Genomic DNA, 17,523 nt, shown 5'->3' with positions numbered 1-17,523 from the left:
GCAGCTCCAGAGAAACTCTCTCTGCAAAGACCAGAGGCAGACTAACAAAGGTAAAATAGGGTCTTTACTGTGCTTCTCTCAAATAAACAGAGCTAATTATATTATTTTTATTTATTTATTTATTTATTTATTTATTTATTTTGAGGAGAAGTCTCGCTCTGTCACCAGGCTGGAGTATAGCGGCGTGATCTTGGCTCACTGCAACCTCCGTCTCCTGGGTTCAAGCGATTCTCCTGCCTCAGCCTCCCGAGTAGCTGGGACTACAGGCGAGCACCACCATGCCTGGCTAATGTTTGTATTTTTAGTAGAGACCAGGTTTCACCATGTTGGCCAGGACGGTCTCGATCTCTTGACCTCGTGATCTGCCTGCCTCGGCCTCCCAAAGTGCTGGGAGTACAAGTGTGAGCTACCACATCTGGCCCGCTAAATTATACTTTAAAACCGAACAAAGTAGGCTCCCGCAATATGTTGAGTAGAAGAGTTTAATACTCACACACCTTTTTTCCCCCATTGTCCTACTCAAGGCAGCCATAGTTCCTCACCTGAGCAGGCCGAGTACTATCAAGCAATAAGGTTGAATTTGAAGGCCAGGCAGTCTTCCTGAAGGGCAGGTTGGCCTGCCCACGCTCTCTCCTACCACCTGAACAATCATTCAATCACATGGCACTGAATAGGTCTGCACTTGCCAAAATTATAGTCATTTTAGTCTTTTACCAGATGAGTTGTCATTCAGTGTACTAAGATGAGAGGATCAATGGGAAGAGAACTACAGTTAATTATTAACATCCATTAGCGTACTTCAGTATCATATTAGTTAATTGTTTCCCAGAAAGCAGCTGCCCAGAGGGAATGGGAGAGAGGGCAGGTAAGGCTTGATGGGCTGGAATAGACAGAGAAATGGGTCTGTGGTGACCTAGATGAAGGCCTGGGTAACCAGGAGTCTCAATTAGAAAAGGACACCAAACGTTTTGCCTGCTTGATTACCTTTGATGCTTTGGTGTGATTGTTGGTCTCTCAGTCTTTATCCAGAGCAGTGGTGTTCAACTCTAGCTACCTATTAGCTAAATCACCTAGAGATTTTATGTTTTTAAAAAACATAATGATGGCTGGGCACGGTGGCTGATGCCTGTGATCCCGGCACCTTGGGAGGCCAAGTTGGGTGGATCATGAGGTCAGGAGTTCGACACCAGCCTGGTCAACATGGTGAAACCCCGTCTCTACCAAAAATACAAAAATTAGCCGGGTGTCGTGGCATGTCCCTATAGTCTCAGCTACTCAGAAGGCTGAGGCAGGAGAATCGCTTAAACCCAGGAGGTAGAGGTTGCAGTGAGCCAGGACAGTGCCACTGCACTCCAGGCTGGGCACCAGAGTAAGACTCCATCTAAAACAAAACAAAACAAATCCATAATGATGCCTGGGCTGACCCCTGACCACACACTCAGAATTCCTGAGTGGTCAACCAGATAGTGGCAAATTTTTAAATGATCCCTAGGTTTTGTCTCTGTAGCTCCATTGGAGAACTGCTGCTTCACAGGTCACAACTTCTTCAGCATAGGGTACTACGCTGTTGAAGCAGCTAATCAACCAACCAAAAACACATGCCCTTCTCATTTGGCAACTTGGGATTCCAGAGTTAAAATGATCAGTCAAAGGCCAACAGCACCACTTGCCAAATACAGTTTGTGCAGGAGTGAAGGTCAAAGAGAACTCTTGTAAGGCAAGTAGGTCTGAAATCCATGGCTGAAGGTCTGCAAAAAACCCTTATCAGAGGAAGTTTGTCATAAATCACCTGATCTTTTGGCTATTGGGACCACCAAGAAGTTGCCTCATTTATATACTTTTCTTGCTTTTAATTATATATGCATATTTTTAAAATATAGAAGCGGGATCTAGCTTTGTTGCCCAGGCTGGTTTTGAACTCCTGGCCTCAAACGATCCTCCCACCTCAGCCTCCCAAAGTGCTGGGATTACAGGTGTCAGCCACCTCATACAGCCAACTTACATACTTTCATCTCTAGGCATGTAATGACAGAACAAGCCCAGAAACCAGAAGCAAAACCAAAAACAAACAAAAAGCCCTACCATCTAAAGTATTTTATGAGGATTCATTTAAAAAAAAAAAAAAAAAAAAAAAAAAAGGTTGGTGGGGGGAAGTTCATACTCAGGCAAAATGTTATTTAAACCCAACTGCTAATTTTAACACAGACTATTTATTCTACCAACCTACAATTGGAAATTCCCAGTTTTTCCTTGTCACTGCAGTTCCATAATCTCACATCCCTAATCTAAATTTCCCTCATTTCATTTCTCAAATGTGTTGGTTATCATTTGTTTAAATGTCAGTTCTATGCTGAATCCACAGCTGAAGACAGAGCCAAAACAGCTTTTAGTTTTAAAATATCCCTTGCTACTTAATATTATTCAATCTAATGTACTGCTACAGTCATCTTCCAGTCAGACTTCCTTTTCCTAGCAGGACATGTAGCTACATGTCCTGAGCACCTCCTCACACCTGGAGGAGGGACTTTCTGCCTCAAACTTGTTCAGAAGATCTCCAGGGCTAGGTCTGACTCTCCAAAAGCAAGTCACAATAGGAATATTCAATAAAGGTACCCTCTCTCTCTTTTTAGAAGCTACCCTGTGGAATCTGCTTTTGTGCAGAAGCCCTTGTATTTCAGGAGAATTGACAAAATACACACATTCACATCTTCCAAATTGCCCCTTTTGAGTACTACAGGCAGGATTTATGATTTGCCATATTTTCTTTTCTTTTTTTTTCTTTCTTTTTCTTTTTTCTTTTTTTTTCTTTTTAGACAGAATCTGTTCTGTCGCTCAGTCTGGAGTGCAGTGGCATGATCTCGGCTCACTGAAACTTCCACCTACTGGGTTCAAGCGATTCTCCTGCCTCAGCCTCCTGAGTAGCTGGGATTACAGGTGCCCACCACCACATCTGGCTAATTTTTGTATTTTTAGTAGAGATGCGAGTTTCACCATGTTAGGCTGTTCTCAAACTCTTGACCTCAAGTCATCCGCCTGCCTCAGCCTTCCAAAGTGCTGGAATTACAAGCATGAGCTATGTCCAACCAACTTGCCATATTTTCTAAGGTCTAATCCATGCCAAGTTGAGAGCAACGGTTTGTACATTAGTCCCATGTCTCTTTTTGCTTTTCTTTCTTCATTATCAATAAGCATGTACAGGACCAAAATGTTCAGGGAACCATGTTGACATACATAGGAGTGTGATGTGGTCTTTGCCCCTCGCATGCCAACAATGTCCTTGGCAGGCAGGTTTGCATGGTTTATATGTTAAGGTTCTATGCCATTAGTAAGGACACTGGATAGTCAAGAAGGCTCTGAAAATAAAGAACCAAAGGGTCTGAAGTCTAGAAAGCCTTCTTAGAAAAACGAGACTCAGCCCTAAAAGTAAAAGTAACAAACACAGAGAAAGATGACATTCTAGAGAAGGGAAAAGAAATTAAGGTTTGGACTTCTCCTTCCTGGAATTATACTACTGAAAGCATCCTTTCCTCAAACAATTTGGAAGAAATATATCAAACCAAGTTAAGGGCATCTGGGGCTCTATGGGAAGAAGAATGATAACCAATGGCACAAAACCAGATAGCTGCTAGAAGTTATAGGATATAAAGTGAATGGCATAGCAAGAACATTAGAAATTCATTTACAAAAAAAAAAAAATTATTCCAGCTGGGTGCAGTGGTGCATGCCTGTAGTCTTAGCCAATCAAGAGGTTGAGCAGGACTGTATATTGTTCAAGGCTACCCTGAACAATATAGCAGGTGCCATTTCTAAAATATAAAAAAAAGAAATTTAAAAAAAAGTTTTATTCCTTCTGACAACCCCAACAAAGGGGGAAATTACCTAAGTGTTAGATATAACTGGATCAAGATTTCTAAGAAAATTAGACTCTCATAGTCCAGTGATTCTTATTCCAAAAACTTAAGATGGATCTAGGAACTTCATCTCTTTCAGGTACAATGTTCATATATTAATTCCTTTTTTTTAAAAAAAAATTTTATTTATTTATTTATTTAGAGACAGAGTCTTGCTCTTGTTGCCCAGGCTGGAGTGCAGTGGCACCATCTTGGCTCACTGCAACCCCTGCTTCTCGGGTTCAAGCAATTCTCCTGCCCAGCCTCCCAAGTAGCTGGGACTACAGGCAGGCACTGCTATGCCTGGCTATTTTGTATTTTTAGTAGAGATGAGGTTTCTACATGTTGGTCAGGCTGGTCTCAAACTCCTGACCTCAGGTGATCTGTCCACCTCAGCCTCCCAAAGTGCTACAATTACAGGTGTGAGCCACTCTGTCCGGCCCACGTATTAATTCTTATTGTGTGTTGTTTTAACATAGGAAAAATAAAACTAATCCTCACCGGGTTTCCCAAAGTCTTCTTTTAAAGTTTTCACAATAAACATTCTGGGATATTTGGCCTGTAGAAGTCACGTCTGCACACTGAGGGATAGGGCTGGAGTCAGGGAGAAAGGAGTTGAGCTCCTTCAGTTTCCAATTTCCAAGATTTAAAAGCAAAAGAAAAAATGTCACATTAAGAAAAGGAAAATCAAACTGCTACAATTTATTTTTCTTTCACAGGAAATATAAGTATGTAATGTAAACACTGACACAGTACAAGGATCAGGAAGACAAGTGAATTGGACAATACTTTTGCTTTAACACTTTACTGCTTCCTGATTTCATTTGCAGCATGAATTACATGGTTATCTAGACTGGCAAAATTAAAGGCAACATTCAGATTTACAGATAAACCAAAGAGCCTCTGAAATCCAACAATGCCGTAGGGAAGTCTGATCTTTCTGTTGCAAAAAAAAAATTAAAGCTGGGCACACGTCCATTTATCCATTTATCCAAGGCATTTAATGTAAGAGCATAAGAATGCACTGATTAACACATGAGCTTTAATATGCTTGTGGAGGCAAAGATTAAATTGTGCCTCTTCTCCCTCTTCAGAGAAAATGAAATTAACCAAATTAAAAGCAGAGCTGCCTGATACTGGCCAGAAGACTATATAATCACAGTGATTTATTATTTCAATAAATCCCAGGAAATGCAAAATGCAATAAATGATTGCCATTGGAGCTTTACCCAAATGGTCACCCCAGACCTCACGCTGCAGAATCATGTCAGGTTTTCAAGGTTCTCTCCTAGAAATCCAAAGTTGGAAAAATGACCCAAATAAATGGTTGGGATAAAGGCCATCATCATTTAAAACAAAGGGCCTATTTCCAAACTTGAATTCAGTAATAAAGAGTATGGGCTGCAATTTTCTCTGATTATCCCGAAAGATTAAAATAATCTGTCTTTCTTATCATATGACACCTACCAGTCAGGAGGTAAATTTTGATAATAGATGCCTACCGTGCAGACTGGTTCAGTAATGGTACTCAGCATCACAAGATTTGGGGGTTCAGATAAGGCTGCTTTAGAGCTAGAAATCAGAGAACCATGAATTTACCAAGTACACCTACTCCCTCACTCAGCCTATGATCTAAGGCTATTAAAAACTATCTGGGCCAGGTGCGGTTGCTCATGCCTGTAATCCCAAAATTTTGGGAGGCCAAGGCAGGCGGATCATGAGGTCAGGATTTCGAGACTAGCCTGGTCAACATGGTGAAGCCCCATCTCTACTAAAAATACAAAAATTAGCCGGGTGTGGTGGCACATCCCTGTAATCCCAGCTACTCAGGGGTCTGAGGCAGGATAACTGCTTGAACCCAGGAGGCAGAGGTTGCAGTGAGCCAAGATGGCACCATTGCACTCTAGCCTAGGCGACAGAGCAAGACTCTGTCTTGGGGAAAAAAAAAATTCTCTGTAGTCCCATATCCCTCTATACTCAACAGTCTATGGAGAAATAAGTATCTTGCACGCTTCCTCATTATGGCAAGAAGAACAGTCAGCTCAGGCTGAACACTGATTTTTTGAGGGAGAAATGCTACTCTGAGCAGGTGTTTTGAAATTATTTTTCCCAGGCAAAGCTATCCTTCCTATATTACAAAGTGATGAAGATTTTAAAAAATGTGTTTATAAAATATCACATGAAAAACACCTTCGGCCGGGTGCAGTGGCTCACGCCTGTAATCCCAGCACTTTGGGAGGCCAAGGCGGGTGGATCACGAGGTCAAGAGATGGAGACCATCCTGGTCAACATGGTGAAACCCCATCTCTACTAAAAATACAAAAAATTAGCTGGGCATGGTGGCGCATGCCTGTAGTCCCGGCTACTCAGGAGGCTGAGGCAGGAGAATTGCCTGAACCCAGGAGGCAGAGGTTGCGGTGAGCCAAGATCGCGCCATTGCACTCCAGACTGGGTAACAAGAGCGAAACTCCATCTCAAAAAAGAAAAACACCTTCACAACAAAAATCATTCATTTCTATATTCCTTGCCTATAATATTTGGTACAGTGTTCTGCCATTTATTGTGCTCTCGCTAAAGAAATACATAGAACAGAGAGATCCAAAATCAGGTTTTAAAAGGGATAGGGAACTGATATTTCTATTTTTAAGGAATCTCTGCATCAATCCTGGCCTTTGTGCTATATTATAATTAAGGTTTTTTGTTGTTGTTTGTTTTTTAAAGCAAGATGATAAAACAGATCAGCATTATACTACTTCGATTAGAAAAAAGCCACTCATCATAGGTGGACCTCCATTCCTGGATTCTTATTTACCTGTGCAAAACATAGAGGGCTGAGGGCCTTAGCTACTCTGAAGAACAGCACACCATTACTGCAAGTAAGGCAAGATGTTTCACCTATAATTCTCTGTCCTGTAGTCAGATCACATGTGCCAATTTTACTTTGGAAAACAGTAATCAAGTATTGAGAATTAAATGCCAGAGACCTTTCAAGCAAGTGGGAGCCCACTCTATCTTCACACACTCCCCAGTTATTCTTCTGTACTGTCTAGACCTATTACCTCTCCAGTGTCTCTGATATTCCTGCAGAGGAGATCTCAAAGATGAGCTTTTTAATACGGTAACTAGCCATTTCTTCTGTTATAGCTTCTTTTCTCCTGTCTTGGCATCAGTTCCTATTAGAATGCCCTTCTCTTTGAAAAAATGAAAGATCAGTCTAGGTGTATTGGCTCATGCCTGTAATCCCAGCACTTTGGGAGGCCAAGGTGGGTGAATCACCTGAGGTCAGGAGTTCAAGACCAGCCTGACTAACATGGTAAAACCCTGACACTACTGAAAATACATAAATTAGCCAGTATGGTGGCACACATCTGTAATCCCAAGTACTTGGGAGGCTGATGCAGGAGAACCACTTGAACCCAGGAGGCAAAGGTTGCAGTGAGCCAAGATTGTGCCACTGCACTCCAGCCTGGGTGACAGAATGAAACTGTCTCAAAAAAAAAAAGAAAATGAAAGATAGAACTTCTGAAAAATAGATTCATCCTATTTGCAGATATTCAAAACAGTTACCCTTAGGGAAATAAGGCACCTATAATGTGACCCCAGATTGACTACAGGAATAGTACTGATATTTGGATCCTGTGTGGCTGCAAAAAAACATGACTTCCAAACATAAGCACTACTTTCCTGCCACAGGTCAGGCTGCATCTCACAGCACTGCTGTGCTGGTCTAACACACAAGCAGACTGGAGCCTCCAAAGAACTCAAAGAAATACAGATACAATTCTTCCTTAAAATAGAAAGTTACAATAACAGTTGGGTCTCTGGTTAACCTCATCAGTCCTTTCAAGTAATGTTTTCATGGTTGAGTGAGGAATATGGAAGAGCAATAGATGAGAGTGAGGAAACCTAGGTTCCAGTCCCAGCTCTATCACTTACTGGATGTGTGACCTCAGGCAACTACGCTTATCTCCCCTCACTCCCCACCCCCCAGCCTGTTTCCTTATCTGTAAAATGGGGATACAAATCCCTGCCTTGTCTACCACATGTTGTGACTGTGAGGATCAAATGAGATGCTATGAAAGTGCCTTGTAAACTGCAGTACTGACTGTAAAGGCTTTTAAAATAATAGTATATACTTAGTACATTTTAATTAGGTCTTTATCATTGCCTATTTGACTAGAAGTGCCCCATGCAGGATGTGCCTCGCAACAGACAGAACTGAAAAATAAGTGCTGTAAATATACACTGGTCCTTTTCACTGGGGGTGGTTTAAAAAAAAAAAAGAAAATTCTTATTCCTCAGCAATGGCTTCAGAATACATTACTTAAAAATGTGATGTCATCCAAATCTACCAATTGATAGAATTAATTTTCTCCAAATATATCCTATACAGTTGTAGTTTGGTCTGTTGACATCTTTACACAGAGGAGTCTAGAATTCAAAAAATAGTGTGCTAACACTAAACAAAAAATAAAAATACAACCAAATAGTTACAGTTGATTGTAAAGGAAATAAAAATTACAGGCATCATTATAATAAAATTAGGTCACAGTTCCTCAAATGGTCACCTTTTTCCTGAGATAGCTCCAGGACAGGGTCCTAGTCCTGTGAAGTGCTTTATAGAAGCTTAGTCTTGCTGCAGGTGAAAAGGACATGTGGGTTGGCAACTAGGCTGTGTTCATTTACAGCACGAGGATTTGATCAAGAAGGTCTGCTAGGAGCTGCCAAACAGCTTTGGTGGAGAAGCCCATATGGCCTAAGAGAGGCTTGCTAGTTCTCAGATGCCAGGCCAGAGTGTGGAGAACAGCTTAACACAGCCATCCAGTCCCACGATTTTCAATTCTTCCTGTAAGTTGGTTCTGCTCTTCTCCGGTCTAGTAAATAATTGAACAGAGGAAAAACAATGAGATGTGGAGCAATATATCTAACTGTGCTTTAGGGCCTTTCTCTGCCTAGCTGCACAAAGTTTACATGCAGAACAGACACACACACAAGAAGCAAATGTGACTTTGACTAGACTTTGAAATAGACTTTGACTAGCCCAGAGCACCCAGATTCCAGTATTCCTGTCAGAAGACTTTTATTACAAATGTTACAGGCGATGACTTGCAGGGAATCAGGTCACTGGAATCACTAGTTAACAAGACGGTTGTCCTTTGGGGCCACAGGTGTGTTGCTAACCTCCACTTTTCTTCCTGATTTGCTTTGCTTTCCGGGGTTTGAGGATGGTGTAGTTTACATATACTGTATACTGATCTGACAGGAAGGGGACATAGAATGCCCGCAGCAGCTTTGAAGATCTGAAAAACAAGGGTTAAAAAAAAAAAGAATTGTATCATTTGGGAGAATTTACTTATGGTACTAAAAGTGATTAAAAGAAATAAACTAAGCTCTGTAGTAAGGATTATATTTTATTCAAGTGGTACAGAAAAGCCTATTACTTAGGTACTAGATCACAGTGAAAGACTTAATTAAGGCCAAGTACCTTGTCACCTATGTGAAAATTTATTATTGTCCCTAAGAAGCCCTCAGAATACCCTTCAGAATAGCTCTAGGTCTTCATTTTGCATTAGAATGTGCCACAGAAAGATTCCAGGTCAATCAAAGGACTGCTATTGCTGAAATGAATTTTTTTTTTTTTTTTTGAGACAGAGTCTTGCTCTTTCGCCAGGCTGGAGTGCAGGGGTGCAATCTCGGCTCACTGCAACCTCTGGCTCCTGGGTTTAAGCGATACTTCTGCTTCAGCCCCCTGAGTAGCTGGGACTATAGACGCGAGCCACCATGCCCGGCTAATTTTTGTATTTTTAGTAGAGACGGGATTTCACCATATTGGTCAGGCTGGTCTCAAACTCCTGACCTCGAGATCCGCCTGCCTCTGCCTCCCAAAGTGGTGGGATTACAGGCATGAGCCCCCGCGCCCGACCCCTGAAATGAATTCTTAACATCAAAATGGTTTCTGCATCTAAGACACTGTAGAGATTTGAAGTATTTAAATGACCTGGACTCCAGCTCTAAGTTTTCCTGGAGAGGGGAAACTACATCCTGGGTGCCTATGCATAGTGTTCCAGTATTGTCTAAGTCAAGGAAAGAGTCTACACACAAGTTCATGTTGTGACGACATCTCCCTGGTAAATTATAATACATCTACTTATTACTGAAATATAAGAACTGAAAAACTAAATTTCTCATGAATTTCTGAAGAATGTGAAAAGTGCATATACTTTTAAATATATTAACAGCCGGGCGTGGTAGCTCACGTCTGTAATCCTAGCATTTTGGGAGGCCAAGGCAAGGTGTGGATCTCTTGAGGTTAGGAGTTCAAGACCAGCCTGACCAATAAGGTGAAACTCCGTCTCTACTAAAAACACAAAAAAATTAGCTGGGCGTAGTCGTGCATGCCTGTAGTCCCAGCTACTCAGGAGGCTGAGGCAGGAGAATCACTAGACTCGGGAGGCAGAGGTTGCAGTGAGCTGAGATCGTGCCACAGCACTCCAGCTTGAGTGACAGAGTGAGACTCCATCTCAACAAAAATAAATTAAAAAAAAAGATGAATAAATATATTATTTAATCCATTTGATAATCCTATGAGAAAGCAGCATTATTATCCCTATTTTATAAATGGGAAATTAAGGCTTAAACTTGCTCAGGGTTACAGAGTAAGTGACAGAGGCCTCATTCAAATCCAGGTTTGACTCGAGAGTCTGTACTCTTAGCCATTATGGTTTATCATGCATCCCAGGAATAGACTAACAGGATTTATCATTTCCTAGAAAAAGTTGTAGTGATAGTTTTAAATTCTTTATGGAGTATTACTTCCTGACTGTGATTTCTGAGTCTGAAAATCAAAAGCTGGCCTAGTTACTGCCATCCTGAATGAGGTATCTGAAGGTGTTCCACTGCCAGTCCTTTATCAAATTCTAAACTTGTAAATGTCATGTCAACGTGGCATTTGTACTGGCAGCCTACCCTTGGATTTGGCAGACTCCTACAATGCCTGTGCACAATGATACTGTGCTTGGCATGCACGCCTCTTAGAGATTCTTCCCAACTAGGATGCTGGCAGTGCCCTGTGCTCTGCGAGATTCACTTCACTTCAACAGTGAACTTTATCAAGGGCTTTGATAGAGAATGGAGGTTTGGAGAAAAGACATGAGACAAAGCAGGCTCCTGCAAATAAAATGAACAGGAGAAAGAAGTCCCTAGTCACGGAGAAGATAATGGCCAGGCACAGAGGCTCATGCTCGTAATCCCAATATTTTGAGAGGCTGAGGTGGGAGGATCCCTTGAACCCAGGAGTTTGAGCCTAGCCTGGGCAACAAAGTGAGACCTGTGTTTACAAAAATTTTTTTAAAATTAGCCTGGCAGCTGGGAGGCCGAGATGGGCAGATCAACGAGGTTGGGAGTTCCAGGCCGGCCTGGCCAACATGATGAAACCCCATCTCTACTAAAAATAAAAAAAAATTAGCCGGGTGTGGCAGTGCCTGCCTGTAGTAGTAGTCCCAGCTACTCAGGAGGCTGAGGCAGGAGAACTGCTTGAACCCGAGAGGCAGAGGTTGCAGTGAGCCAAGACTGCACCACTACAGTCCATCCCGGGTGGTAAGAGCAGAACTCCGCCTCAGAAAAAAAAAAAAAAAAAAAAAAAATTAGTGTGGCAGGGTGGCACGCACCTGAAGTCCCAGCTATTCTGAAGGTTGAGCTGGTAGTATGGCATATGCCCAGGAGGTTGAGGCTACAGTGAGCTGTGATCATGCCACTGGACTCCAGTCTGGGTGACAGTGTGAGATATCGTCTCAAAAAAAAAAAAAGTTAATTTACTCTTTTCATCTATACTGCACAAATAGGGTGAAGAGTAGAAACAGAAAGATGCAAAGTCCAGCAAACTCCTATAAGCTTTAGTAAAAAAAAAAAAAAAAGTATAAAACTAACAAGTATAATTTCTATTCTGGTTGACTCTACAATAAAAGTTTCATTAATATAGTCATTGTATATTTTTGGTCAACTCAGTCCTTGGTATAACCTCAGGGTCCACTGGACCCAATTTTAGTGTTTGACTTTCTTTTTTTTTCCCCAAGAGACAGGGTCTTACTATTTTGCCCAGGCTGGCCTTGAACTCCTAGGCTCAAGCAGTCCTACTGCCTTGGTCTCCCAAAGTGCTGAGATTACAGGCATGAGCCACCTCTCCTGTCCCAGGGTTTTACTTTCTTTTTGTAGCAATTCCTTACTACTTGGGAGAATTGCTAGTTCATAATTTGATTCTTTTTAGAGTCTCCCAAAGAACAAAGATAAATTATATTTTTATTTATTTATTTTGAGACAGGGTCTTGCTCTGTTGCCCAAGCTAGAGTACAATGGCACGATTATAGTTCACTGCAGCCTCGACCTCCTGAGCTCAAGCAATCCTCCTGCCTCGGTTTCCTAAGTACCTGGGCTACAAGTGTGCCTGGCTAACTTTTTATTTTTCATAGAGATGGGATTTCATTATGTTGTCCTGGCTGGCCTTGAACTCTTGGGCTTGAGGCTGCCTCAGCCTCCCAAAGTGTTAGGATTACAGGCATGCGCCACCATGCCTGGCCTTAGATTTAAAAATAGAATAAAACTCATTCTATCTTGTAATTACCATAAGGGCCCACTTTTTATAAATCTAAGGTACATTACAGGATCTTGGTAATCCTATTTTTTTCTATATCTTAAATTATTTACAACAATGTTTTAAAAATGCAATTGTAAAATAAGTAATCATGATTGCATTATCCTTCCTTTTTTTTTTTTATGGCATTGCCCAAAATATTGTGTCATTTTTAAATAAGGTATAAATGATTGGAGACACTATATTTGTAGTCTGCATTTAACTTTCATTGAACATAATTCAGAATCCAACATTTTTAAGTTACTGTTAATGAGAAGAAAATGGACAGAGGAAGATATTTCATGATTCTTAGACAAATCGGAAGATGAATACAAAGAGGCGAAGAGCAGGCATCCAGACCTAATGATGATAGTGAAACTGATCTTACAAGCAAAATTTCAGACTAAGAGTCTTCATATGACAATACACTAGATGAATTTCCTCAAATTCAAGAACTGATGAGCGAACAATATATTTCTAAGGACAAAAGGGAAATAAGGTATTCTTGTATAGTCAGTCATTCAGCAAGAAAGACTTTATCATGTAATGTTTTATAATAAGACCATGGATCACAGTGTTATGCTCAAATGACATGTAACTATATTCTTTCATCTTTTATGATATTTGTATGTCAAATTTTACTTGATACAGTTCATAAGTGGACAAATGCTAAAGGCAGATATACAAAGGTAGAATATAGATGGAAGAATATAACGAAGTATACAGATGATGATGAATTTTTTTTTTTTTTTTTTTTTTTTTGAGATAGGGTCTCATTCTGTGGCCTAGGCTGGAGTGCAGTGGCATAATCTCGGCTCACTGCAGCTTCGACCTCTCGGGCTCAAGCAATGGTTCTACCTCAGCTTCCTAAGTAACTAAGACCACAGGTGCATAACACCACACCCGGCTAATTTTTAAAAATTTTTTCATACAGATAAGTCTCACTATATTTCCCAGACTTGTCCTGAACTCCCAGGCTCATACAATCCTTCTGTCTTGGCCTCCCAAAGTGCTGGAATTACAGGCATAAGCCACCATGCCCAGCCTATAAAATAACTTGAAAATATAGAAAACATAGAGGGTCCATTGGACTGAGATATTTCTGAAATTGTCAGAAAATGATCTTGGTCTGATTCCATTCAGGATTTGGAAAAATAAATTTCCTGATCACCAGGTATGAATAAAAGAGAGAGAGAAAAAAGAATTAAAAAAAAAAAAGATCTTGGTCTTTACATGGGATGTTTCATCATCAAAAACAATGACTAGTTGCTTGGGCGCAATGGCTCACTTGAGGTCAGGAGTTCAAGGCCAGCCTGGCCAACGTGGTGAAACCCTGTCTCTACTAAAAATACAAATATTAGCTGGGCATGGTGGTGGGTGCCACTCGGGAGGCTGAGGGAGGAGAACTGCTTGAACCTGGGAGGTGGAGCTTGCAGAGAGCCAAGACTGCGCCACTGCACTCCAGCCTGGGTAACAGAGTAAGAATCTGTCTCAAAAACAAAACAAAATAAAACACTGACTAGGCAGGTGTTGTGGTTTGCTCCTGTAATCCTGGGTACGTGAAAGAATTGCTTGGGCCCAGGAGTTCAAGGCCAACCTGGGGAAAACATAGCAAAACCGCTTTTCTAAAAAATAAAAAATAAAAAAATAACTGGCTGGACTGAAATAGAAGAAGGACTACCATGATTATTGTAGAGTTCAAAAGGCAAGATAAAACAAAGGTGAAAATAAAAGAGATTGGGACAAAATGTTTGCAATATATGTACCAGACGATTTCATCTAGACTATATAAACTGTTGCTGTGATCAATAAGACAATTCAACAGAAAAAAATGACAGAAGACATAAATACAGAAGAGAAATGCAAATGGTTGATAAACATGAAAAAATATCCAATCTTACCAGGAATCAGGGAAATGCAAGACTAGACATAACTTTCAATAATCAGGTCTGCAAAAGTTAAAAAGCCTGACAGCATCAAACACCTATGAGGAATTAGGAAACAGATATTGCCAGGGAAAGTGTAAACCTGCTTGGCCACTTCGAAAGCCATTTTTAGCAGTATCAATTAAAACAAAAATTATGCAGTCCCTATGATACAGCAGAGGACTTTTACTTTGTACTTTACACCATGTTATTTATTTGCCGGCTTTACAAACAATCTATGTGGTTTTCCATTTGCTATAATAGAAAATTTCAAATATATGTAAAAGTAGATAAATTTATTACTTATAATAATATGTTTAAACCAGTAGACAAATATTTAAATAAAGGGAACCCTCGATTTTCCAAACAAAAGCCACAAAACAAACAAAAAAAATCAATGTGCCTACCATATGTAAGCATTTGTGTGCTGGCTCTGAAGATATACAAGTCTCTGTTCTCAAAGGGCTAACAAGCTAATTAGGTAGAAACAGATTATGAATGATACATCATCATAACTTAGCATATGCTAAATTCTAAACAGCTGATACAGAAGTTCAAAGTGATAATACAAACATTCAGACGGGAGGTCAAATGCTGAGGGCTGGGTAGGTAGGTGTATAAGCAGTATTTAATAAATATGTAGTACATCATTTCATTTTATCCATCCAATATTCCAAGGTACACTAAGCAGGAAAAGCAACTTGTCTAACTATAACCAAATCTACAGGCATTTCAGGTTAAATACTCTGCCCATTCAGCAGCAACTAAAGGTGGACTGAATAAATCTCAAACTCTTTCTCACTGCCTGCAAAGCCCTAGGAGATCTAGCCCTTGCTTAATTGTCCTACTTCACCTTGTGCCATCTTCCTCCCGGATCTCTACACTCAGGCCACATCGGCTTAATTTCAGTTCTTCAAAAATACAAGCTCCTCCTACCTTAGAGCCTTTGCAGATGCTGTCACCTCAGCCAGGAACACTCTTCCACCCTGTTTTTCTCATAACTGAGTCCATTTCATTTTTCATGTCTCAGCTTAAAAGTTACATCCTTTGGCCTGGCACAGTGGCTCATGCCTGTAATCCCAGCACTTTAGGAGGCCCAAGCAGGTGGATCACTTGAGGTCAGGAGTTCGGGACCAGCCTGGCCAACATGGTGAAACCCTGTCTCTGCTAAAAATACAAAATTAGCCAGGCATGGTGGTGGGCGCCTATAATCCCAGTTACTCGGGCAAGAGAATCACTTGAACTCAGGAGGTGGAGGTTGCAGTGAGCCAAGATTGTGCACTGCACTACAGCCTGGGTGACACTCCATCTCAGAAAAAAAAAAAAAACCCATAAACCAAAGTTACCTCTTTTGAGAGGTCTTCCAACAATCCTAGGTTTCCACCTCTCACTTCTTTTTTCTCAGCGCTCCTGTGTGTTTCTTCATTATACGCTTCACAATCTGTACTATTTATCTGTTGGTTAACTGTTTATTGGTCTGCCGTCCCCCCGAAACACACTCAAATTCTAGGGGCCACACCTGTTTTATCCGCTAATACGTGCCTGGCATATAGTAAATTTTGAAAAACAAATGTTGGATGGATGGAAGGAAGGATGAAGGGATGGACTGCTGAAGAAAGTGAGGGAAGGGTATTACACAGATATGAGTTTAATTCAATTTAGTTTAACCACAAGTGAATGAGCTCCATGTCAAGGAATGGGCTGAATGCCAGGAACACAATGATGGTTCCTCCTACTCTCAATAAGGAATTCAAAGTCCAAGTGAATTTGTGGTTTGGAATAGCCATCTTTCTAAGGACAAACATGGGTCTGACTTAGCTACATGAAGACATTCAAGAAATACCCTGATTTGCCAAGCTCCCTCAGTGTATAATCACAAGAAATTCAGCATCAAGTTCTAAATAATACATTCAGGAAATAAGGAGGCATTTCTAGTTACGCCAGAACACAAAACTACAAAAAAGGCGAGAATTACATAGAAGCAAAAGCTAAGAAGGATCTATTTAACATCAGAGTATGGCACTGGAAAAAAAAAAAAAAGTCCTTTAGAAGGCAAACCTCCTTTTCTCCTGCAGATTATCTTTAATAGCATTATCTATCTATAACACACAAAGTCACTAACTAATCTCTTCTAGAAGATGGAATGAGAAAGCAGCCAATATATGCTTAGGCCCATTCTCACCTCTAAGCTGGGATGGGAATATTCTGCAATTTTTTTTCTTTTGAGACAGGGTCTCACTCTTCCACCTGGGCTGGAGTGTAGTAGTGTGATCCCAGCTCATTGCAGCCTTGACCTCCAGGGTTCAAGTGATCCTCCCACTTTAGCCTCCTGAGTAGCTGGGACCAAGGTGTATGCCACCATTCCCAGCTAATTTTTTGTCTTTTTGTAGAGACAGGGTGATATTATGTCGCACAGGCTAATCTCAAACTCCTGAGCTCAAATGATCCTCCCACCTTGGCCTCTCAAAGTGCTGGGATTACAGGTATGAGTCACTGCACACAGCCTGTGACTTTTTTTCTTTAACCAAAAGAAGAAGCTGGCTTGAATTCTTCATTTCTAACATTCCAGCTGCTATTTTAGATTATTTTATCATCAATAGCTTTAATATACTAAGCATAATGTGGGCATTTTGAATTTATTATATTGTATTGTTGCTGAAAAAAGGAAATCAGATTGGTAATTTGCCTTTGTAAAAGGAAAGAGCAGCTGTGCATTGGAATAACATGTGTGTCCACACATTTATACACATGGAAACAAAGATCAAACCGAATCACAGACAAAACTAATGCTTATCAAAACTCATACAATAATGTCTGTAATAAAGCGAAATGCCAAATTACTGCCCTAGGGCAGCACAGGTAGCACGATTTAGGGAGACATAAATATGTGCCTCTATCATGGAAACTGAAATACTTCCCCTCCCAGCGAGAAAGTCACTCAAGTGATTCAAGGATGAAACAGAACTGGACAAAGCAATTGCCTGCAAAGTATAATTAGCTCATGGCTCAGAATGTTTTCTAATTCAATTACCAGCTCTATTTATGAGGGCTGAAGAGCATTCTGCTGTGGAGATTTAAATCT

The 17,523-nt window shown here is 40.7% G+C and overlaps 2 protein-coding genes and 1 long non-coding RNA gene across 14 annotated transcripts in view; all 3 read right to left on the bottom strand.

The window, feature by feature from the left end:
• PPP2R1B (protein phosphatase 2 scaffold subunit Abeta) overlaps positions 1-639 on the bottom strand; it is a 56,414-nt gene extending 55,775 nt beyond the window's left edge. Inside the window, exon 1 of the mRNA XM_032285613.1 lies at positions 543-639. The gene's annotated coding sequence lies outside the window, so the exon portion shown is untranslated. The remainder of the gene's footprint in view (positions 1-542) is intronic.
• Positions 640-6,045: 5,406 nt separating this feature from the next.
• LOC116556311 lies at positions 6,046-7,183 on the bottom strand. Its single transcript, XR_004270937.1, has 2 exons — positions 6,382-7,183; positions 6,046-6,080 (listed from the first exon to the last, which is right to left on the bottom strand). It is a non-coding gene; the product is annotated as an uncharacterized LOC116556311 (long non-coding RNA).
• A 132-nt stretch (positions 7,184-7,315) lies between these two features.
• ALG9 (ALG9 alpha-1,2-mannosyltransferase) overlaps positions 7,316-17,523 on the bottom strand; it is a 91,353-nt gene continuing 81,145 nt past the window's right edge. For 8 of the 12 annotated variants that reach the window (XM_032285594.1, XM_032285591.1, XM_032285592.1 and 5 more), the window contains 2 exons: positions 9,072-9,190; positions 8,150-8,764 (listed from right to left, as the gene is read on the bottom strand). In XM_032285594.1, the coding sequence (XP_032141485.1) occupies positions 8,668-8,764; positions 9,072-9,190 (216 nt within the window). In that variant the 3' untranslated portion in view covers positions 8,150-8,667. Of the gene's footprint in view, positions 8,005-8,149; positions 8,765-8,957; positions 9,191-14,417; positions 14,501-17,523 lie in introns of those variants that run through there. The other 4 variants (XM_032285593.1, XM_032285604.1, XR_004270932.1 and 1 more) reach the window with 3 other exon arrangements.

The sequence above is a fragment of the Sapajus apella genome, unplaced genomic scaffold (genome assembly GCF_009761245.1).
Source record: "Sapajus apella isolate SASKATOON/1434 unplaced genomic scaffold, GSC_monkey_1.0 scaffold16, whole genome shotgun sequence".
Lineage (NCBI taxonomy): Eukaryota > Metazoa > Chordata > Mammalia > Primates > Cebidae > Sapajus > Sapajus apella.
The sequence above is the reverse complement of the archived record's forward strand: the minus strand, read 5'-3'. Positions and strand labels throughout refer to the sequence as shown.